This window comes from Magallana gigas, chromosome 2 (genome assembly GCF_963853765.1).
Source record: "Magallana gigas chromosome 2, xbMagGiga1.1, whole genome shotgun sequence".
Taxonomy (NCBI): Eukaryota; Metazoa; Mollusca; class Bivalvia; order Ostreida; family Ostreidae; genus Magallana; species Magallana gigas.
Window position 1 is genome coordinate 47654925 of NC_088854.1, and position 24736 is coordinate 47679660.

The 24736-nt window shown below is 33.0% G+C and overlaps 2 protein-coding genes across 3 annotated transcripts in view; one reads left to right on the forward strand and one right to left on the reverse strand.

The window, feature by feature from the left end:
• The window catches only part of LOC105324119 (asparaginyl-tRNA synthetase), a 39811-nt gene extending 34106 nt beyond the window's left edge, over positions 1-5705 (forward strand). Inside the window, exons 11-13 of the mRNA XM_066076913.1 lie at positions 2018-2149; positions 2657-2781; positions 5516-5705. Coding sequence (XP_065932985.1) covers positions 2018-2149; positions 2657-2781; positions 5516-5660 — 402 coding nt within the window. The 3' untranslated portion in view covers positions 5661-5705. The remainder of the gene's footprint in view (positions 1-2017; positions 2150-2656; positions 2782-5515) is intronic.
• Positions 5706-11327: 5622 nt separating this feature from the next.
• On the reverse strand, positions 11328-20184 carry LOC136273073 (uncharacterized). 2 transcript variants are annotated; one of them, XM_066076914.1, is made up of 4 exons: positions 19870-20184; positions 16079-16695; positions 13584-14129; positions 11328-12153 (listed from the first exon to the last, which is right to left on the reverse strand). In XM_066076914.1, exons 2-4 carry the CDS (start codon positions 16692-16694, stop codon positions 11801-11803), a joined length of 1515 nt encoding a protein of 504 aa, XP_065932986.1. In that variant the 5' UTR covers position 16695; positions 19870-20184; the 3' UTR covers positions 11328-11800. The 2 variants fall into 2 exon arrangements, with proteins under 2 accessions (XP_065932986.1, XP_065932987.1); XM_066076915.1 differs by lacking the exon at positions 19870-20184 and adding an exon at positions 19668-19781.
• Positions 20185-24736: the final 4552 nt, after the last annotated feature.

Sequence of the window (24736 nt, forward strand, 5' to 3'; positions counted from 1 at the left end):
AACAAAGGAATTTATAGGGTAAATCTTTAAAACTCTTCTCAGAAACTAATCAGCCAGATGATTCTTTATAATTGTTAAGACTTTGGCCCCAGGACAATTCTTTGGCCTCACGAGAAGGTTGAGAGTTTACTGTACGTTTATATCCCATATATAAACTATTGTTAGGGATCTTTTTGAGAACTGCAATACTCAACACATGATATGACTATAAAATCATCCTGTTAGAAAAGGGACTAATGATTATAAACATAAGAATATCCAGGGGAAAATGGATTTTATTTATACAGGATTTACATGAATTATTGTATATTGTCCAGATAGTTTGTATTATGACTCCATTGAGCTGATTTTATCATACCTATTGTTCCTCAGGTGAGCGATGTGGCCCATGGGCCTCTTGTTCTTGAATTTGTTGGAAAGAACTTTTGATATCGAACCACTTTTGTTATATATGTCTTCACAAAATATTTACTGATAAAAAGATACAGATCAAAACGAATGAAATTTTTCATTCAAAATTCGTATCCAATTTTCGAGCCCAGGCGAGCTCCTAAACTTTGCGCCACTGGCGTAAAAAAACTGCATTGTGCACAAATTCAAACTATGGTCTACCTATCCTGAAAATTTTATATTCACATCTCTGATAGTCTCTGAGATTATGTCTACACAAACTTGGTCGTAAAAATTTACAAAATCGGCCGTAAATCGGAACCGGAAGTGACGATTTCAAAATTTAAAAAAACTTCTAGAATTATGACAACTGGCAATCATCTGTGAAAAAATGGTTGAAATCGGCCGAATACATGTAGTTTTCGAGAAATCGCGTGCACAAAATTTGTGGAAAAAAATAATAAGAAGAAACAGTACGAAAACTATAAGGAAACGGAAGACCTTAATAAAATTAGATATACATGAATATTTGTTGTCATATATATATATAAAGATTACTTACTTACCTACTCAGTCCTCTTTGTGCTGGTTAGCACATAAGGCCGTTACCATGGGTCACCATGTTGGTCTGTCATGTGTCCATCTCTAAACTTGTCCCCATGTCCAGTTATTGTCCATCATTTCCTTATCCACTGATCTTCTCCAGGTCTCTTTTAGTTTTCCTCTCTTCCCCTTACCATTTGGTGTTGATCTCATTGTAACCCTTGGGATGGAAGTTGAGTGCATTCTACAAACTTGTCCAATCCACTGCCACTTTCTATTACTTATTACCTGGGACTGAGGGATGGTGTTGGTTCTGGTGCACCAGTATAACTCTTCATTAGAGATGGTGTTCGGTCAGAAGATGTGCAGTAATCTGTGAAGACATCTGGTCTGGAAGGTGTCAATCTTGATAAAGATTATTACGTGTAAATGTCCCTTATAATTGTTTGTCATACTTGAAATGTCTGGAACTTTAAGGCAATTTTTTCTAAAATCTTCATATATATTTGGAACACCCAAAGACTTGAGAGATATGATCCAAAAGTTTTTAGCTTAACTGAGCTGAAAGCATCAAGTGAGCTTTACTGATCACATTATGTCTGTCGTTTGTCTGTCATTAAACTTTTCACATTTTCGACATCTTCTCAAGAACTACTGGGCCAATTGGACAACAGATGATTTGTAGGACTTTCAGACAGAAATGATGTGCTCAGCCTTCTCTTATGGTCAGTTTCGGGCATCATTTTTGTCTCCAGGTCCATCAAATCACAATGTTGGTCTCATAGTCAGGTCTTGCCTTCTCCAATATTCCTCAAGTCAATACTGACTGCCTCAAGCCTGATATTTGACCTCAAATTTGTACAACTCTATATAAGGATTTGAGTTGATAACTGAGTTCAGTGATTTGAAAAGATGGTAAATTAGGGCCAGTAGTCATATTATATTTTCTGAATGAATTTTTTTCTATATCTGTTCAGTAGGTTTTTTTTGGCTACTTATTATTATATTTATTTTTTTTTTGGGGGGGGGGGGGGGGAGAAAGTTTGGCATACTCTATAAAAATATTTATTATTTATAATCATAGTGGGGAGATGATCTACAGAGAGCCCATGAGAAAGCCTTGGTGAAGCATTGTGGGAATGTTCCTGTGTTTGTTACGGATTACCCGGAGGAACTTAAGCCGTTTTATGCAAGGCTGAATGAGGACCACAAAACAGTAAGTTATGAATGCTATGAAACAAAAAAAAAACTTCAAAGTAAATTGTTTGCTTTGTTTTCACAGAATTTATTTAAATTAGTAAGGTTAATGTAAATATGGTTGAGGAAAATAACAGTACTATGCATATGGCTGTAGAATATTTTTGTGTACTTTATTATAAGCTGGAAATTGTTTTAAACACTTGTTGACTTTGTTCATTACATGCACATATGCTAAAAGCTTTGTTTCCTGACCATAATCATCTTAAGGAGGACATGGCTCAATGGTTATAGGTGTTGACCAAGTAACCCAAAGGTCTCTGGTTCAAGCCCAGCCTTGGTCACTTGATGTATGTTGTGTCCTTAGACATATCTGCAATTGTTACGGGCATAGCTAGGAGTTACCGGTAACTTGTGATGGTGTCCTGTCAAGGAGGAGTCAATGACTATCCCTCTCTCAGAACAACAGAAACTGCTCATAGATTTAATGGATTGAATTTTTCTCTTTGATTTTTTTGCACTATAGGTGGCTGGTCTAGACCTGTTGATTCCAGGGGTTGGAGAACTTTGTGGGGGAACACTGAGAGAAGAGAGATACGACTTACTTCATCAGAGATTGAAATCAAAAAACTTACTGAGCACTCTTTTTTGGTATGTGGATTTTATTCTATGGTCAGAGTCTGAAAAGTGAGTGAATTATCAAACATTGTTTTCTGTTTGAACTTGCTTATGTTTTTGTAAAAATACATTAAAACACTGTTGTGATGTCATTCCTTTGTTCCGGTGTAAAGAAGAATAATGACCCCCTTGCTGAAGAATAATTGGATTTTTCTGAAGAAAAAAGACCCAGGGGTTGTTTTTCTTCATGTTAAACATAAAGAGAAATGACCGCCGTAAAAAATGACCCCCGCTGTAAACAAGAATAGAAATGGGATACCCCGTATCCAAGATATCTGACTTTAAAATTACTTGAATTTTTACTCTGTTCAGCTGATTTTGAATTTATAAACACTGAACTTGTAAAGAAATAGCTGTTTATAGTTTTTCATATTCGTAGCAAACACACACAAACACACTTTCATTGCCACAAATTTTGTTAACAGTTACGTCTCTTCTCTTGTCGACATATGGTGGGAAATAACGCTGCACTTGTGTAGAAATCTGCTGAACTGTATTTGATACTTTACCATGAATAATTCTGAACATTTTATAAAGCTTTGTTATTTAAAACCGATATTTGATTTACAAAATTTATGCACAACTTGCTATACTTACGCGATTTTACAATTGCATCGGCAACAAATTGCCAGGTCTACACGTGTTTGTTTAGAAATCTGTGCAGGTGTTGCTACTGTTGCAAAGCCATTCCGTTATATGAAAAAAAAGAACAAATTCATACACAATGGGTAATTAACATTCTCTCTCAGAGGAAATTGTGTGATAATTAACGAACAATAATCATGAAAGAATTATTGTTGTAATATTATAAGCAATATTCATTTGTGAACGAATTTTCAATCGAAGAATTATATATATATATATATATATATATATATATATATATATATATATATATATATATATATATATAATAAAAAATAACAAAGCCGATTCAAAACTGTACCGGTTTCATTATGATCTTCATGAAAAACACCTGAAGATTACAATGAAACCGGTAGAGTTTTGAATCGGCTTTCTGTTATTTTTTATTATTAATTACTTGTGTGGATTAACTTTACTCATTTTGGATTATATATATATATATATATATTTGTGAAAAAGACCGAGGAAGCAGGTAACGAAGGAATATGAATACTTTTTATTCACATTTCTAGGGCAATGTGATTTTTTTTACGTTAGTTTTGTTTTCTTCCACGTAATACATATACATCGATATTCTAAACATTTGTTGTAGTGTTGTTTTTGTGATCATGAATAGACTTTATTTTTTAGAGCAATTGTGTACAGAGTACCTGACTATAGTAAATCTTAGATAGATAATAAACACTGATCAAATAAAATAAAAAGAGATTATTTCTAAAAGCGTTGATAAGAGGTTCGGGCTCATTTTAGATGTTTACATGTGGTTTACATGTATATCCCCCTTGATTTTGATCACAAGACGCATTTATATTTCTTATCCAGGCGATCTTTACTGCCTCCGAAGTTATCAATGCTCCTACAAATTATTGATGCAGCAATCGTCTTGATATTAATTAAAGTATGCCGATGATAAAGTAAAATAATTCCTTTCGAGAACTCTCATTACTTTGATGTTTTTCCTTACTGAAAGTTAGCTTCTACTGGCTGCTAACCTCAGCATGGTTATAATGCCTAACATTGGAATGAACTTTCCATTACTTTGGTTCATCATTAATTCTGGGTGATGCACTTGTATACCCAGTAGTTTGTAAATGGGGAAAATCGATCGTCAATGCAAGTATAATTCATGAACAATGTTGAGTATAGTCATTCATCGCCAATAAACAGAATTTAGTTTTATAGTCTCTTGTATGTCGAAATAATTTTAATATGTTTTCGCTAATAATAAAGGGATACATGTATTTGTAATTCATTAAGATGACAACCATACCCGATACAATATGTCAGTATCTTGTTTTAAAGGAATGAGTTTTATTTTTTTAGATATACCCCTTCTTTCACTTTAAGTTTTTTAAAATATGAATTATAATTTCTGTTACTCTCTGTAAACTGCAGTAAAAATTACAATATTGTAAAGAATATTTCACAAATATATAAAAATGTATACTGAAAAACTTAAATCTATAAGGGGGTCAATATTCTACAGGGGTCACTTTTCTTCATGTAGAGTGTACTCATTTTTATGAAAATGACACTTACTCTTCAGGCAAAAGGGTAATTTTTCTATGTAGAATAATGATCGGGGGTCATTTTTCTGCGTAGAATAATGACCGGGGATCATTATTCTACATCGGAAAATCACCCCCGGTCATTATTCTATGAGGGTCACTATTCTACCTTACAAAAGTCTAAAATTTGACCTATGACAGTCGGATATTAGTGAGCTTCTCAATATCAGACCATTACCAGTGATAACAGTACTGATATCCTTCAAAATCGGACTGTCTCAAGTAAATCGACAATGAAATTCAATGGCAGAGTTTTAAGTATGATATGTACCTCAAACACTTCTGTATGAAAAAAAAACCATCAGACAGTTCTCGGTCCTAACGGGCCTCGAAACTCTGATATTTTTTCACACAGAACTGTTTTTGGCATATATCCATTACATACCTTTCATGCATTTTATTACTAATTACTTTATCTTATGCAGATATCTTTTGACAATTGTTAGCCCTAGAACATTTTGGTTTTTTTTACCCAATTCATTTGCAACTCATAGGTACCTTGAGTTGAGAGAGTTTGGCTCCTGTCCACATGGAGGATTTGGAATGGGGTTTGATCGCTATCTACAGTTCCTTCTGGGCATGCCCAGCATCAAAGATGTCACAGCATTTCCTCGATGGACAGGTCGTTGTCAACTATAGATTTTATTTATATACTATAAATTAGTAATACATGTAATTAAAAATGTGTAAATGTAAATTCCTTTTTTTGTCTTCTTTTCATAAAGGATTTTGTATGATGCAAATTAAAACAATTATCACAAAATGGAATTGAGTTTTATCTTGTCAGCAGAATAATCGGTGATAAGTGACAAAAAATTGTACTTTGAAATATTAATTGAATTAAGTTTTAAATAGTTACAATCACTTCTAACTTCTAAGAGTGATTGATAACTCCATGTTAACATGATATCAATCACAGGCGACTGATGTTAGAATTTTTTGTTTCTTATGATAAGATAATTCACTGTACTTGTGGTATCAACTATAAGAAGAATTTATTTTTCTTTATTGCTATACTGTCATACATGTTAACCTACAGTGATGAAAAATAGGTAGATTTTAAACCAAAAAGCGGTAGCATCGCGCGCGGCCTTTTTCGCGTATATTTCAAAGCACAGATTTGTATGTACTACATATGTAGTAAAGGTTTCTGATTAGTAATTAACAATATCAACTAAAATACAAAAGACTTTTGAAACTTGGTAATATTAACACTAGCAATAAAAATGTTCGTATGCATCTACCATGATTATAATGATTACCGGTAAGCTATTTTTAAGGAAAAATGTTTGAGTGCAGAGCCCTTAACAATTACCTTTGTTCAGAAAAATAGGTTAAGTTGCCAAAATTGATTATATAAGAGAAGTAAGAACTAGTAGGAATTCATATGTTCTTTTTCAATATCAAAACGATGTTTACATGCTTATTTATTACAAATGCAGCATTCAATAAATTGCAAGTCAAGTTTACTGTTATGGCCAAGTTAAAAGATATATTCAATCCTCGTTAAAGCCACGTGTGGAATTGCAAAGCTTCTTTTTCCATTGCGAGGATTATATCGACATGTCTTGTAACTAATGTAATCACGGGAAGTGGCTTCTTTCATCGTTCAATGTAAAACACATGCTTGAAAACTTGTCATCCAAGCGTCTAAATAAAGCCTTTGTGTGCCCCCGATTCAAAGTCACACGCTAATTTCAAACCCGACGAGAATTTTTGACCAAAATGGCTTCCAAAATGGCTATCTATCAAAACAAGGAACGTATTTTAAAGAAAAGCGGTAGATTTTAAAATAAAAGCGGTAGGCGGGAGACGGAGCTAAAAAGCGGTAGACTTCCGCGTAAATCGGTAGAGTTAACATGTATGATACTGTACATATACATCTATTTTTGAAATATTACAAAAATTCAGCAATTTAATAATGCTCATTATTCAAAGTTATTACTACTAATAACAGGATAATAATCTATTTATACCAAATTGTGTGTCTTATTTTGTTTAAGGAACTGCACATTGAAAATTATAGCATTCTTGGATGTCTTGTTTAAGATTCTCACTTCTGGTTATTGGCAGGAACAACAAGAATGGTCCACCTTTCTTGAAATTATGAGCACGACTGATCGTACAAATCTAACTCCCTAGTTTTCTTTAAGTCTTGATGGTAAAAGCAAAAGTTTCACAGGATGTCTCTTTTTGCTATTACGTCTTGATTAATATTTTCTTTGCTGCAGAACTGCATCTTCACAACGTCAAGGCATTGTGATTACGGAACTCCACACAAATCACAAAGCCTTGACGTTGTGAAGATGCAGAACTGTAGCTCTTCAGGTTTGGGTTGACGGACCGTAGAGTTACAGTAATATCCAGACAAAAAATTGTATTTTCATTACATTCAAAATGTTGCGCAAGGTTTTGGACTTACCGGTATTCGCCCATTTTAGGAATATGTGAAAATTTCAGTACCAAAAATTGTCCATCAACCCAAATTTCACTTAAAGCTACATTTCTGCAGCTAGTGTTATCTGTGATGTATTGTAGAGCAATCTTATTTAATTCTAAGTTTGCTGGCTAGACTCTTTTCCGACATGCCTTTTATTTTATCTTCACTAAATTGTAACAAGTAGACACAACGTGGGAATATAGAATAGGAGATGATTATATTCTAATTTTTTTGGTCAAACTTTCAGAATTTCCTTTTAAGCTCACCTGAGCTGAAAGCTCAAGTGAGCTTTTCTGATCACATTTTGTCTGTTGTCCGTCCGTCTGTCCGTAACTTTTTACATTTTCAACATCTTCTCAAGAACTACTGAGCCAATTTCAACCAAACTTTGCACAAATCACTCTTAGGCAAAGGGGATTCAAAGTTGTGAAAATTAAGGGCCACGCCTTTTTTAAAGGGGAAATAATTAGAAATTATTGAAAAATTTTGAGACATTTTCAAAAATCTTCCACTCAAGAACCATTTGGCCAGGAAAGCTGAAACTTGTGTGGAAGCATCCTCAGGTAGTGTAGATTCAAAGTTGTGAAAATTATGATCCTCGGGGGGGGGGGGGGGGGGGGTGGGGGGGCCACAATGGGGGGGGGGGTCAAAGTTTTACATAAGAATATATAGATTAAATCTTTAATAATCTTCTCAGAAACTAATCAGCCAGATGATTCTTTTTAATTGTTAAGACTTTGGCCCCAGGACAGTTCTTCGGCCTCACAAGGGGTTCAGAGTTTGATGTAGGTTTATATCGCGTACATAAACAGTTGTTTGAGAACTGCAATACTCAACATGTGTTATGACTATAAAATCATCCTTTTAGAAAAGGGACTAATGATTATAAACATAAGAATATCCAGGGGGAAAATGGATTTTATTTATACAGGATCTACATGTATTATTGAACATTGTCCAAATAGTTTGTATCATTACTCCATTAACGATTTCCGATCCTCTGCAAAGTTCGATAACTCTAAATTATCCAGATTTCTTTTATTCGTACCATAAATATGACTTATATACAGACAATTTTAGTTAAGTATTCTACTGCTTGTATAACCATCAGTTACACAACTACATACTTGGCGTAGTGGATCCACGAAGCACTCCCACTTATATACATCTTGGTATAGAGTTTGAGCCAATCGATGCATCGGATTTTTTTTAAAACTCAACTTGTTTCTTTATTCCATTATATCCATTGTAGGCAAATTTACAATAACTTTGTAAAATGCATTGATACTCTAAAAAAAAAAATCCTTTTATATCATTTGATTTATAAATGTTGAAAGAAAAATATCATTCTTATGATGAAAAAAATACTTTGAGCTCATGAGGATCGGAGAACCTTAAGCTGATTTTATCATACCTATTGTTCCTCATGTGAGCGATTAGTCCGAAATATCTGACGTTTTTATGGCTTTTTTAACGATTTTGATATTTATTTTCCTGGCAAGTAAATATCAAAATCGTTAAAAAAGCCAGAAAAACGTCAGGACGTCGCGCACGGTGTTGGTGTTAAAATGTCCTTTCAGGGTGCGCGCACAGTATTTGAGTATTTTTAAAAACAAAAATTTGGACTTATGTAATTTTATATACCGATCTGTTCGAATGTATACGGACTTCAACAAAACATGTAACAAAATGTAGGAATTTTTTTTTATATTTCATAAATCGGTGTTAAAACCTGAATTTTTTTCTAGAAATGGCATGTAGATAGGTAACACTTTTTGGGTACATATCTCAAATAAACTACATTATCTCGGTGAACTTTCATTTTGGGAGGGAAATTTTTGGTGGTTTAATTATTTTGATAATGTAACAGATATACGTCATAACGTTTTTGACGTAATCAATGCCAGGAATCGACGCCGGATCAAAGAATTCCCAGAATGGAGTTGTAGATGCGTAAAAAATCCTCGAAAATGGCCAGGGCAAGATGAGTTAATTGCCAAAATATAAATTGTGATTCAGGAACTTGCAATGATCTATTGAAGTTTTTTTTTAAATATATGACTTTTTTAATAAAGAGAAATTGTTTCTGTGTAAAATTTTCGTAATATATATTTTATAATTAATTTAATTTTTAATAATAAAAAAAAATTCGTTATGCTGGAGTTTATTCAAGACACGTGTCACAAGAGATACATTTCACAGTCGTACGTTATGCGTAGCATGGCGATCACAAGTATCATGCCCATTTAAAAAAATGTTGGCTATATTTCATAATAATAGAAATCACTTTAGAATGTGCATTTTCATAGGTTGTATAGCCATTAAAAAGAAGCAAATGTGTCCTCAAATTTTCTTAATAGAAACATTTTAGAATGTCAATATGAAATGTCACACTTTCATAAAAACACATTAAACTACATAAGCAATGCAAGAGAAAGTAACTTCGACACTTCTTTTAAAAAGTCGCGCAGAAAATTCACAAAAATGAATCCCAGTTAGAAATGTGCTTTTTCTCCCAAACAATTTGATGCCAAATATACAAGCATTTCGAATAAAAATAATTGATTTTTAGGAAAAAAATGATGTCAACATTATATGTCACGGGTACGTAAAATGACGCTAGGACTTAAACGTTACGTCATGCAGTATGTGTGCGGGTTTTTCTTCTTCATAAAAACAGTTCTAGAGAAAATTATAAATAACTACAAATTATTTTGTGAAGAAGGTACCAAAGTATAAAAATAATAATAATAAAATATAAGAATAATAACTTAAAGACAAAATTGATGATAAATATCTGAACTTAACCGGTCGAATTAATTTATTTTTACGATTAAGATATAGACGACATGGGTACATGACGCAATGACGTTAAACGTAATGTGACGATGAACATGTATTTTGATTATTTCAACGGGATCTTTGACTGCTACACTACGAATTAACATTTATGAAAAAAAGGAAACATAGAACGGTAGAACAGACTCGGGAATGAAGGAGTTTTGTATATCAATTTTGAATCAAGAGCTATTCTTTATAATATATGACTAATTTCAGAGGAAGTTCATTAAGAATTTAGGAATAAGAATTGAAAGCTGTGAGCGAATCACATGCTTTTGAACATTGATATTTCTTACAGATATTTATTTATATAACAGTTTTGAAATATAAAATCTCTTACATGTGGAAAAAAAATCAATTTAAAGGTCTTATTTTTTAATATATTTGTATGTTGTGGTTAATGAAATGTATCACTATGTTATGATAATGACGAGTGAAAATGACGTTTTTGACGTTTTTTTACGTTACCGAAATTAACACCAACACCGTGCGCGACGTCCAGATATTTCGGACTAGTGAGCGATATGATTGTTATGATTTGTAATTGTATTACTTCTTGATCCCAAAGAAAAGGAGTGTAGTCAATTGCGCTCACATCCAGTGTTGTCAAAAAGCTTTTAAACATCTCCAAGATTACTAACCCTGGCCTAGTTGAAGATTGATAAAATATATGACGTGCAGAGTAAGATAAGTTGAATGACCTTGCCAGTATTCCTCTTGGTTGTTTCGTGTCTGCAACATTTGCCGTCCATATCATCTGGTTTGTCTAGTCTAGTTTTATACGTATATCTGACTCCAAGTGAGGACCGCATACGTTGAGATAGTTAAGACAACGACCAACTCTTAGCAGTTGCTTAATGAACACGATAATATGTTATAAAGTGTATTCAGTTAACCCTCTATGTCGACACAAATATATCAAAACGCATAGCTAATATCCAGCTGCACTGTATTTTATGATGACTGACCATGTTTTGTATTTTACATATATAGTAGTCTACAGTATATAAAAAATAATAATACACTTTATTTCATGGACTTTATTGTTCAATGATGTATGAGACCTAATGCTTTCTTTCAAACTTTATGCAATAGTTAATTTTTATTTATACATGTACAAACAATTACATTAAACATCCAGAACAAATATAAGATCCGATACATACACGATATGTTCCATACGTTCTTCTAAATGCCTTTTCAAAGTGATGTCAACTGTTCTTCTTTCGTTTTAGGGATAGCTCCCTTGCTCTCTGGTATATTGCCAAAAAGATTAATTGTTTTTATTAAATCCGTTTCTTTTATGCCAATATCGGGGTAGACAATTCTGTGGAGTTGAAATAAATCTTCTGTATCCGAGCAACTCTGCAAGTGAATCAGAGCCTGAGCTGGTCGATTTTTAGAAACTGTATGTAATGTTTTGTTTACGTTAGAAATATATCGATCAATATCCTCTACTTTGCTGTCAATTTCATCATTTTCTGATTCCCAAAATGCCTCAATTTTTTTTATTATTTTGCAGTAAATATTCATTAAGCAGTTCTTGAAGAGTTTTGTACTTTGAAATCATCATGAACTGCATTTTATCAACTTCTGTTTTTAATTGTTTTCTTCTAGACAACAACTTTTTTCTAGTTGAGTGACATAGTTGGAGTGATTTGTTAAGCTCCGCCTTTTTTTCGCTCAATAAGTCATATATGCTGTAGAAGTTATGCTGCTTATGTTCTAAATGCTCCATACATTCAACACAGACAGGAAGTTGGCATTGCTGACATGCCCTTGTATAATACTGGTGTGGATGGAAAGCACATGCCTCAAGGCCGGGTGATTTGCTGAATATAGACTCATCCCCTTAAATAATAACATCAAAATATGATTGTTTATGGACTTTAACAAACTATTTAATAACAATGACAGTAAATTTTATTTAAAAACAAAAGTGTTGGTCAGGATTTTAGGAAAAGCAATTTATTTGTAGAGTTAGAAGAGATAATTTTTGTCTAAAAACAACACAAGTTATCTGCGTTTAACTTTTGATATAATTAAAAATATATTGCATTGTGAGAAAAATCTTTTCATTACTAGTGAAGATTTTTTTTTATTTAAAAAAAATCGTCAAGGTAATAACTTTTTGATTATAGGTGACCATGTACATGCACTAACAATGTGGCAGTGTATATTTTGAACAATTCGATATTTTTGTTATTGTACAGCGAAATGCTCCTTTCACCAATGAATTTTAAGTGTAAACGTTCCTATCGCGAATTTTCCGTGAAGTTGAGGTTAGCCCGGTAGCATGCCACTCGGCTTTCTACTAAAAATACTACCCAACTCTCAGGAACGTATCTTGTATTTTAATTGTATTGTAAACTGTGAATTGTAATGTAAAAGTTCTGAAAATCCATAAGGTGAATTCAGGGGAAAACTTAATTCGTTACACTCGCTCAAGTTTACGCTGAATAAAAACTCCAAACGAAACAAAAGTTCAACAAGTTGTATTTAAGTTGATGAAATAACGGTACATGGTATTCCAATGAAAACCGATTCTCTGAGTTCCGAAGGGAACAACTTAATAACGTGCGGAGATTCCAGCACGGACAGTCCGAAATAATTCTGTGCACAAAATGGACATTAACGTGCGGAAATCCAGCACAGCTAGCCCGATACCACACACACTCCAATAACGTGCGGGGTTCCAGCACAGTTAGCCCAACATAACACTCTATGGTTACGTGCGGGGTTCAAGCACAGTTAGCCCAACCGTTCTCTTCCAGATATTAAACCATTCTCTCTTAGAGTTATTTTTTTGACAGGCATTGGGGTTTTTTTCGATGACAAAGAGACGGTAATGACATGCCAGAAAAATAAACATTCACACATCTAGCTGTTACGATAATTTCACACTTCTATTGTCCAACAATTATTTAATTTGCCAGGAGATTAAGTAAAGAAAATATCAATGACTAGTGTCAAGAGGATTAACATTTTTGTCACCTGAAAGCATCTCCGTTTGTTTGTTTGGTTATTTCCTATTTTTTGTTTTGTTACAAACTAAATTGCGTAGTTAATTTGAGAGAAAAAAAATAAACTTAATAAGTTCTCATAGCAGCTTGTAAATTTTAAATCGATAACCTGTTACAATAAAAGTTTAAAATCGAAGATTTCTAAACTGATCTATAACAGATTCTAAACTTTTAATGGAACTATCCACTCCCCTATACTTATGCAATTCAAGACTGTATTCGAGAGCAGCCCATGTCTTTTAATATCTTTTAACTTACCAATCGTATGTGTTAGTTTCTGGCCATTCATATATACAACCAAATCATCAGCTTGAAGATGAAAACTGGCAAGAAAAGGAGGATATAAAATCAGCTGGAGAATTTGTTGTCCAATTTTTCCTTTCTCCGAGTCCTTTTTGTAGAGATCATAGCATTTTGTTGAGGAAAATGTTACTGTGAGAATTAAGCTTCCCTTCGAGCTCTCCACACAGGCACCATAATTCTTCTTCATTCCTAAGCTAAACTTTAAAAATCTTGCCAGAATTTTCATTTTTTGACCGTCTTGCAGTTTTGCATATGTTTTGATCTTTTCTTCTAATCCTTTTAACATATTTTCTAGATGTCTATTTTCAATGTCTCTGTTATCCCTTATGAAATCTTCTACTGATTCATAAAGTTGTTCTATTTCTGATTCAGAAGTCAGCTCATGTATTGTATCAATCATCTCATTCAAGATACGAATGCATATATCACTAAAGGTTTCCACAAATTTTCTCTTCTGGCCAGCCTTGGCTTCAATTGTTATATTTTCACTTGACGTTAGAGCTTTTAAAAGAAGAAAAGTTTATACATGTACTGTAAAACAAGAATGAACATAAATAAGAACCAATTAGTTTTCTAATTGCTTCTTCCTTTCGACCAACGCCAATTAAGGGGGATGTGCGGCCATCTTGAACATTTCTGAATAAGAATGTAAACATTTCATGAACTGGCTCGTTTCTGCCCGAAACTGGCCAAAAATGTTGCCAAAAGATATAAAGGCAATAAATATGAAGTCCTTCATGTCATTTTGTTTGAAAAGTATGCATACAAGAATAGGACAATGCCTTTTAATCACTGAGAACAGCTGTCGAACTGCGCAGCTACAGACTTATTTTGAAGATTAAAAAAATCTTAAAGAATCTGAAAGTTTCACTGGTGTCCTCTCTACAACCATTTGTTGAGAAAAAGTTTGAATTTGCTCATTCAAGTAACTTTGCCTCAAAATTGGGTGCCCTATTTTTATCCGTCAGCATGGGATCAAATTTTAGAACAAGAAAAGTCTATACTTAGAACTCCTGTGTATATAGAGACACATTGACGTTATATTAATTTTCATAGAAAAACAAAAACAAATGTCAATTCGAAACAATCCGTTTTGAATTTGATATACATCTCTATACCTGTCCCATGTTTGTATTTCCGAATTTTTAGTTCTATAAGTATAAATTAAAGTAAATTCTTTAATAAGTGGGATAGGGATCCAAAAAAGTGATTGTATAAATTTTAAAAAAGTATACATCATACTGTGGTTTCATTAATATTCAAGGGCATCAGTTTTCGTGGATAAAGTGAAAATCACAGTTTTAAGGATACCTAAATTCGTGGCCAATGACCCTATCAATACAAAATGTTAATAGAAATTGCACTTCAATGAACATTTAATTTCGTGGATCAACTAAACAACGAAATCCACGAAAATTGGTATTCAACGAATATTGATGAAACCACAGTATTTTAATGAAAATATATCTGCAATGTACCTCCATAGACACAGACAAATATATCTTTTGGTTTTTGAGGCCCATTTTAAGAATAGGGTAGCTAAATAAGAAAGCTTAGACATTTTTTTCAACAAATGGTTGTTGAGAGGACACCAATGAACCGCCTTCATATTTTTTCTGATTTTTAAATCTTCAAAATCAATCTGTAGCTGCGTAGTTCGACAGCTGTTCTGGATGATTAAAAAGGCACTGTCCTGTTCTTGTATGCATACTTTTCAAACAAAATAACATGTAGGACTTTTTTTTAAAATATCTTTTGGCAACATTTTTAGCCAGTTTCGGGCAGAAACAAGCCAGTTTAAGAAATGTTTACATTCGTATCCTCATATGTACAAGATGGACGCATATTCCCTTTAGTTTGACCCTGATTCTAACCTTATCACATGTTCGGAGAATTTCCCGTTATAAAAAACTCGTGGTTTAAAGTCAAAGGTATCTCGTATAAACCGTCATTACTAGTATGATTTGGTAGATCTGAAAATGTTCTTGGTTTTACTTTTTTGTAATCAATATTCCATAAAAGTCGCAAAAATATATAAATTATGGTTTACGTTAGTATCATAAAATTTTATTGGGCAGATACGTCTCCATATTTGGCACACCCGTTTGGGCTGAGGTGTCTTTGTACCGAGGTGATTTTGGTGTCTGACATTCATCGAAATAGACTTTTGCTTCGGCGGTGCAACACAAGTGTTTAATATTTATTAGTTATACTTTAAAGTTACATTGTATGTTTAAACTGATAATTTTTAAACGTTTAACGTTACTTAAGTTCACCTTACCGGTGATTAGGAGCTATGTATAGTTGGATAACCAACCCCTTGCAACTAATTAGATACACCTAGCTATATTGCCATACAGAAGTAGTGGCTTTTATTACTTCTACTGTTACTTGTATATGCACATTTAATTAAGTTTAGGATTTTGTAAAGCAAAGTGGAAATAATTTACCTCTATCTTCCAAAACTTTCATAAGTAATTTTTTAACAGTATTTTCATCCTCAACAAGTTCTTTAATTTTTTCCATGTAACATTTTTCCATGTCTGAATCTATGGTTCGATCTTTAGCCTCCTCTATTTTTTGGACATAGTGGGTATTTGGTAGCCTGGCCTGCATTCGTGTACAAATGTCAGAAATGATACGCCATTCTGTTTGAAATTTAGAAGCTGGTACGGTAGGTTCGGATATATGGCCCAATAATTTATTCCTCATCAGACGTATTCGTTCTATGTCATCCCCCTCTGTTGTTTCCCCGTGTGCTGGCATATTTGACATTCCCCAACTTTGGGTAGGAGGTTGAATTTTTTGACAGAAGTTGCGTAAAAGTGTATACAGAAGAGTGATGTCAAATTCCTTGTAACCCTGAGTCTTTGCATTGCTAATAAGAACTATCTGATCTGGTCGTAAATTTTTCGAATTTTGTTTAACTCTATTAAATAATTGACTAGGACCGATTTCTCGACGCAGCAGATCTTGTAATATTGTTGTTAAGTCTTCAATTATGACCGAAATTAACCTGAAGAACCTTGTCCTGTCATCATCAGATACTGCTTTACTCGAGGCCATTCTGAAAACAAAAAATAAACTTGATTCAAGTAACATTCAGTGAATTAATTGAAGATATTTACATACTTGTTATATAAATGCAATAAATGTAATACTATCTATAAACAGTGACTCTCTGGTCCTTATGATAAGGTATGTTAGTATAGGCGTGAAATGTAATTGATAATTCGCAACATCTTATTTCATATTTACTTAGTTACTTTGCATACTTGGGGAACTAAATTGTATAATCTTATTACCAATAACCCCCAATGACCACAAGTTCTGGTTTTAAAAACTAGTAATTGATAATTATAAAATTGTTTTTGCTTTTCAAAATATATCATTTCCGTTTAGCTGCAGGGCTAGCTCCCAGTCTGATAAAATTCGAATGGACGACCTGGGAGCTATAGTATCAAACGTATTAAAAATTTTGCAATTTACGGCACACATATATTTTTGCTAGTTTTGGACTTATTAACCTTATTTCCACAAATAATCAGAACTATTAAATTCTTCAGACAAATTACTGCTGATTCCGTTGCTTTACTCGCATCAAACGGTTTCCGTAACATCCTAACCAACCTCTGAAATGAAGTAAATTAAGGTCACGTGTAGATCGTGACTCGCCATTTTACAAGTAAACTAGCTTTGCGACTTCATTTTACGTGACTAATGGTTATGATGGTGTTAAAAAGAAAATCAGAGACAAGTAATGTGACATTTATTATAATATTTGTTTTAATCAAATATTTGTACAAAATGTATTTGAAAATGAGATTAATCAATCTAAAACCTGAGCTTAAATTGCAATAATTCTGAATCATCTGACCTTAGAATTGCTTGGACAAATTTGTATCTACACAATTGAAGAATACTTTCACAAAAGATTAAGAATTTTTGGCAAAAGGTTTTTGAGAAGTTTTATTTTAAAATGCAAAAAAATTAGCGTCTCCCCTTGAGAGAAAATAATAGTTCATTTTATCACCATTTCAAATGTATAATTTATTAACCTGTTGCAAATGTTTTCTATAGTTTTAGTTTGATGGTTAATTGACTTTATTTACTCTTATTTCTACCAGAAACTTTAAATCTTCTTCACCTAAGAATGCTTTGTGACAAGATTGAACAAACTTAAATCTACCGTCCACACAAGTTCTTGCCAATTGAAATTTGAGAAGAGGGATTCAAGTTTAGTTTATGTACAGTCACAACAACAAAACCGACGACAGACAACCGACGAAGTTTGATCACAAAAGCTCAATCAAGCCTCTCTCAGGTGAGCTAAATGCATTTCTCCATGGCATATTTTTGAGTAATAGATCCTCGACCTCATATTCTTTTCAATATCAGCAGAATGAGAATAATATAAGTAACTAAAGGCTCAAATGATACTGTATCCACTGTCCGGGAGAGAGCTGTGTAGCAACCTCTAATTATACAATATTGTCTAATTATAAAAAGTTGCATTAGGGTCAAAATGATATAAGAGAAAAATGTAAAATAGGTACGTAGTTGGCCATTTATAATATAATGAAAACAAAATGACAATAACAAACAGTCAACCATCTCAAAATCCATAAAACGAAATACAAATTCAAAGCAGAGCAACACGGACCAAATAGATAGAGGTAGGATCAGGTGCCTAGGAGGAATGAGCATCCTCTGCTGACCTGCCGCAATCGCCGCGTGCTCCTTGTCACAATTGGGCATGTCATAATCGAGGTAATTTATACTGCATTAGTGGATGAACTTTAAACTATTATGTATGAAATTGTACACGTAGTTTTTTATTTGCATTTTGAATATAAGTAGTATCAGATAGATTATTCTATTAGAATAAGGTCGATATGAAGGTTTAACCTTTTCAGCACAGTCGAATAAGAATTATCTGAGATTTCTTACAAGTCTGCATATGCACCAACTGTTAAGTTTTATTCATTAAAGCTAAATGTTTCGTATTATATTTTGTAGAATGTACAAAAATCATTTATGGCGCAGAATGTTCAGACCAGATGTGAACAAAAGCAGAGGAACAATCCTTTGATAATTTTGCTCATGTTCTTATAACTTTTATTTTCGAGATTAAGCTCGATTTGTTGCATTTCTTTTTATATAAAATTACCTTATGATTTTATTTTACCTCAAATATCCATAAAGAATCCAGAACGAGCTGATCATTAACAGTACAGACAATGTCGTAAATGAAATAAACAAAAATTATTCTTTTTTATTAACTTTTGGCAAAGAACTAGACAGAAAATGCGAAGATCCATTACTTGTTCATAACAGTACTATTTCATTCATAATTGTATCATTAATGGTTAAAGTTTCCATTAATGCAATAAGAATTGTAAAATATAATGGTCTATGATGTACTTATCTAGCATTTTGAATTTTGGTCATTTATGATATAATTTGAACTTGTATTATTTATGGAGGGCTAGGTATTTCGTTAATGATTAAATGATATCATCAATGGTCAGGACTAACTAATGCAATTTATATCATAAGTGGATACTGTATCATTAGAAGCTGTTACAGACCATATGATGGTTGAAAATGATCACCTTTCAGCTCATTAAAATTTGGGGTGGTTTTTTTTTACTATTCAAAATATGATAGGCCAGTAAATTAAAAATTATTTTGTATTTCAAGTGAAAAAAATCACTACAACCAAATGTCTATGATTTACAATAGTTGTTTGAAACTTTCTGTTGTATTCCCATCAGTGAAATAGTTTTTACATCCATAATTAAGTGCTTTTTACTATTCATCAGCATTTACCATTGATATGTAGATTCTTCTGTTTATTCTGAGATTTTTTACACTAATTTTATGATTGTGCAATACATTTGGGGAATATGGCAGGAAATAACGGGGATTAGTACTAGTTTTGGTGGTTAATGGTGCTTTTTGTGGGTGTAGCTTACAGTATGCATGTAATAACATATCTGTAAGCTGTTAGATATTATGCAACCTCGGAAATCGTACCTTGTTTTTTCATTTACTACTGCTCCATTGAGACTTGTCGTCTTATTGGAAAGTAGAGAGGAAGTAAAAGTTGAATTTTTAGTCTAGCGGCCATGTTGTAAGGGTGTAAATAGATGACATTTTACACAAAACAGAGACATGCATATAACGTATAGACATATAACGGAGGAGTTAAATATAAGAATAACTTCCAATTACTTACATCGATAGGCTTAAACTGCTCCTGCAATAACTTCTGGATCTAAGGAATATATATTCAAAGGTATCGAAAATATGGTATAATCAATAATGTCCATATCAACTTTCGGTTTAGAATGACCCCATTACATCTTTAGTAACACAGGCGGATCCAGTAAATCTTATCTTGAATTTTACTTGCGTTGATATTTTACATACTAACTTTCATCAATTAAGTCTATGTAACAAGTTCAGATAATTATACACACAAACACATATTGTGCCATTAACGAAATCCTTTAAAGGACAGCTAGAATGGCAAAGTAATGTACGCCCGTGTTACGTAAATAAAACTGTAATCTATTATTTTCATGCATATGGAAAATGATAGCTTTAAGGTTGTATTCGATATTATGAGATTTTAAAGAGAAAGAGAGAGCATCGTGTAATCACAGTTTTAAATTTAATTTCGTAAATTGTTAAAAAAAAAACAAGGATTTATTTTACTGTAAAATCTTTAACATTTTTTTAAATACAAATTTCTTGGTTGTTTTTTTTTTATTTTTATTGCGTGGACCCTGAGGTAAGCGAGATTAAACCGGATGCTATGGGGAAAATTCAACCTGCGCATGAGCTAGCCTGGTTCCTGTGCGTAATGGGTAGCTTAGGCAACCAGGCTAGCACACTTTTATCGGGATCGGGAATACCATGCAATATGCACACAACAGAACAGAAACAAAGTAATGATCGGCATGTGATACATGTATGAGCTGTCAGTATAATGAAATAAGTTAATGTTATGCCGAAACTACTATAGGCAACAAATAGCATAATTTGCAATGTTTTGTTGTTTTCCGAATACACATGTAGCTTTACTTTAATTTTACAGTAGGCGAGGCTAGAGTACTTCCCAATTAAAAAATTGTAAGCATTTAAGTATGATTGAATAATTATGTCGCTGTATAAAAGTTAAAATCTTAAGAAAATGGATCAAAATATGCAATTAATTTACAAAAATCTGTCAGTGTGTATAGTAACAAAGTAAGGTGAAGCGTAATGTGTGCGGAAATAGTAGAATTCGCCGAATACCTGATACTATACATGCAATCTTCATTAATATAGATCATAATTATTTTAGAAGTATAAACCCTTTAAATTTAAGATAAAAAGTCAACTATACACATATATACGTAATACAACGTACAAATTTAGTGGTTAAAAGCAGGGGGCTAGAGTCGGTGGAATCTGTGATAATTTTAAGGCTTTCACGTTTTCGTTGGAAACCTATGCATATGGTCCACGTATTGCAGTCCTTTTTTAAAGGACAACAACTTGTCATTTCATTAAAATAATTCATCTTTGATTTTTACGAAAGCCGCATAGGGCCACAGAAAAGATCTCGTTATTACGAGTTAATTATTTCGTTATTACGAGAAAAGATCTCGTTATTAAGAGTTACTTATCTCGTAATTACGAGAAAAGATCTCGTATTAACGAGAAAAGATTTCGTAATTACGAGAAAAGATCTTGTTATTAAGAGAAAAGATCTCGTTATTACGAGATAATTTTATCGTTATTACGAGAAAAGATCACGTTATTACGAGAAAAGATCTATATAAAGTGGTGCGGTTCTGAAAAGAATTAACCCTTTCACGGTAACTGCGGTACTGCTCTTTTGCAGGGCAAAATGATGTTGTTTGATGAGATATGGCGTAACGTCAATTGTTTCATTTACGTCATTTAATTATCTACCTACTGAAATTTCGGCAAAGTATATCATTTTGCCCTGCAAGAGAGCAGTACCGCAGTTATCGTGAAAGTGTCTATTCGACTGGATCACCCTTTCAGGCTATCTTTTTCATTAAAGAAACGTTGATTCAATTTTGATTAATATTTGAAAATAACATTATTCATTAATTTCTACATATCAATAATTGGATTTGACATTTTATCTTATATGAAAAAAGGAAAGAACTTGATGTAATTTTACTATTTAACTTGTATATATTATAATCCCACTCCGAAGTAAATACCAGGTAGTCCTATAGTCGTAAAAGTTACAGATAACTTTAATGACTAATATGTTTTACGGTGCTACCGTTCTGGCGAGCACAGCAAGAATTTCACATACCTTGCATCATTGTCAACTTAGTTTTATTTAGGTATCAACGAACGTCAAAGAATTTTTGAGAGAGTATTGTTCTACAATAAGTATGCCTAGGGTACTAATTTTAATGGTTATGATACATACAGCGCAACCCCCTTCCCAGAGAGAGAGAGAGAGAGAGAGAGAGAGAGAGAGAGAGAGAGAGAGAGAGAGAGAGAGAGAGAGAGAGAGAGAGAGAGAGTCCGTACCTGTTTGTAAGTGTGTAATTTCCCACTTTTAAATTTAATGGTCTGACTATATGCAATATCTACATAATTTTTTAACTGTTTATTTTTTCATTTTATTCCTTTTTATTTAGTTCAAAATGTCCTATTGTTTATTTCCTCCCTACTCATGCATACACAATTAGCTTAAAAATGGATCGATGTGACAGTAAAGTATGGCTCTTGCTAATATATATACATAAAATCTCTATATTAAAAAAAAATTAAAAACAAATCATATGTCAATGAGGCAGGTATCGCAGTCTATACTGAAATAGCTAGTACACGCATTTCAGGATGTTTGATCCACCTCTAAATTTATCGCGGGAAATATAGCGCGAGTGCACTGTTACGTCATCCATGACTTTGTTCGTCTTTGTTTACGTTTCTCGACTCAATACGGAGGAATGGAAGCTTGTATTAAATCTTTTGAGTCTCGCCAAAGCATATGCGGTACTCAAAACGTGTCTTCAAACTTTAAGTCACTGTAAATTACGAGTTAAAAGTCGGCCATTTTTGGCATAGCACCACGGGTGAAAACATTAGAGAACATTATGGGACGTAGACAAAAAATTTTGTTTGATGAACTGTAGGTTTAGCTCGTTCTTTTTCCCGCGCACACTGGTTCTTAGAGCTCGCTTCGCTCGCCGGCGCTGCGCGCCGGCGAGCTGCGCTCGCTAATATGTAAACGGTGTGACCGTTGGACCGAGCCCAGATATTTATAACACAGTGCAGTTTGATTTTTGTGGAACAAAATTTATTTGGAACGCACACAGTAGGACGTCATGTTTCAGACGTAAAACGTACACGTTTTGTCTTCGGAATTAGCCGAAGAGAGTAACGTTATTCCGAACTTTTTTAAATTTCTTCTTTCATTGTTTATCAATTTAATTCATATAAATGCCGTGGTAATAAAATTGAATACTTCATTCAGTACTTAAGATCAGTTCCTTGATGTTAATGTTTTTATTTTCCACATGATATTTTGATAAGACATACATAGAACTAGTCGTGTTTCTTGATTGAAGCACTATTGAAACTTATCTGATGTCCTCTTTTATTTCTTTTAATTCAAATTACCTTTTATTGAAACATTAGAAAATTTTAATCGAGTTTAGGGGCAATATACATCGATAAGTACCAGTCAATCAATGATCGAACTAACTTTTAAAAAAAAAATGGCTGCCAATATGGCGGCGCCCAGGGCTGGAAGAAATTTTTTTGGGCCTTAGTACCCCTGATTCAACTTTCATTTTTCACTGATTTTCTTATATATACGTGTTACCATTAATCCTCGCTTCGCGAGGCGGGCTTCGCCCGCCTCTCGCTGCGCTCGGTATAAAGTTTCAGTCATGGATATGGATATACACAATTTACCTGAATTTGTGTTTTATATGTTTATACACAACCTACTTGTATATCATTGAAAATAATTGATTTCGTATATTAACATTTTGGAGTCTGAAAACAAATTACACGTATCCTTCTTGATTATTGATAAACAGTTCGATGAATTTATTAATCAATCTGCTTTGCTACTTCTTCTGAAATTTCTTTTAAACTGCTTGGTCCGATTTTATATCAAATTATGCGTACGCTTTTAACCGATGATTATGCTAAGTATGTGTATATCAATAGACATTGAAGTAGTTCATACACTTTATATAAAAAGAATAGAATAATGAAACGCGACATTTTAAATAAATCTTTTCTCGTATTAACGAGATAATTATCTCGTTATAACGAGATCTTTTCTCGAAATAACGAGATTTCTCGTAATTACGAGAAAATTATCTCGTAATAACGAGATCTTTTCTCGTAATAACGAGATAATTAACTCGTAATAACAAAATATTTTCTCGTAATTACGAGATCTTTTCTGGTAATAACGATATAATTAACTCGTAATAACGAGATAATAAACTCGTAATAACGAGATCTTTTCTCGTAAGTACGAGATAAAAATATTTTTGTAAGTGGCCCTATTCGTCTTTCGTAGATTTTTTTTGTAAACAGACTGACAAAATTATTTTGGTTAATATAACAGCCTTGGTATTCTCGTAAAATCTCTCGTAAAACCTATAAATTTCAGGAGCTTTTTTTATTTTTTCGCTTTTCACCTGATCCTCTCTTCTTCCCCTCTCCAACCCCCCCCCCCCCCCCCCGCTAAGACGTACCCTTAAACAATTTAAACCTTATCTAATAATCATTAACGCAAAGTTGTACAATTGTAAGAAAGAAAAAAATATAAGATTTTGATTTTGTTATATCTTGATTTAATGAAAATTATACAAATGTACTTTGGATAATTTGACAAGTCGAAAACTTGACAAGGCTCCTTCCTTATAGCGTTCTTCAAAGTTTCAGAAGAATGGCACCCCAAATTCAAAAAAATGAGCTAAACATAGTTTCACAGTTAATAAACTAGGTTTATCTCCCGTAAACTATTCTTTTCGAGTTGTTAACTATGGTGAAAAAGAGGTACTGAGAGCAAGCTCACAAATGATAACCCACGCAAAGAA

Coding starts and splice junctions, on each gene's coding strand:
- LOC136273073 (XM_066076914.1), bottom strand. CDS start 16,694: ATGGCCTCGAGTAAAGCAGTATCTGATGATGACAGGACAAGGTTCTTC. Junction 14,130..16,078: donor GAAAGTTTTGGAAGATAGAG/GTAAATTATTTC, acceptor TTCTTTTAAAAG/CTCTAACGTCAAGTGAAAAT. Junction 12,154..13,583: donor GAAACTAACACATACGATTG/GTAAGTTAAAAG, acceptor TTATTATTTAAG/GGGATGAGTCTATATTCAGC.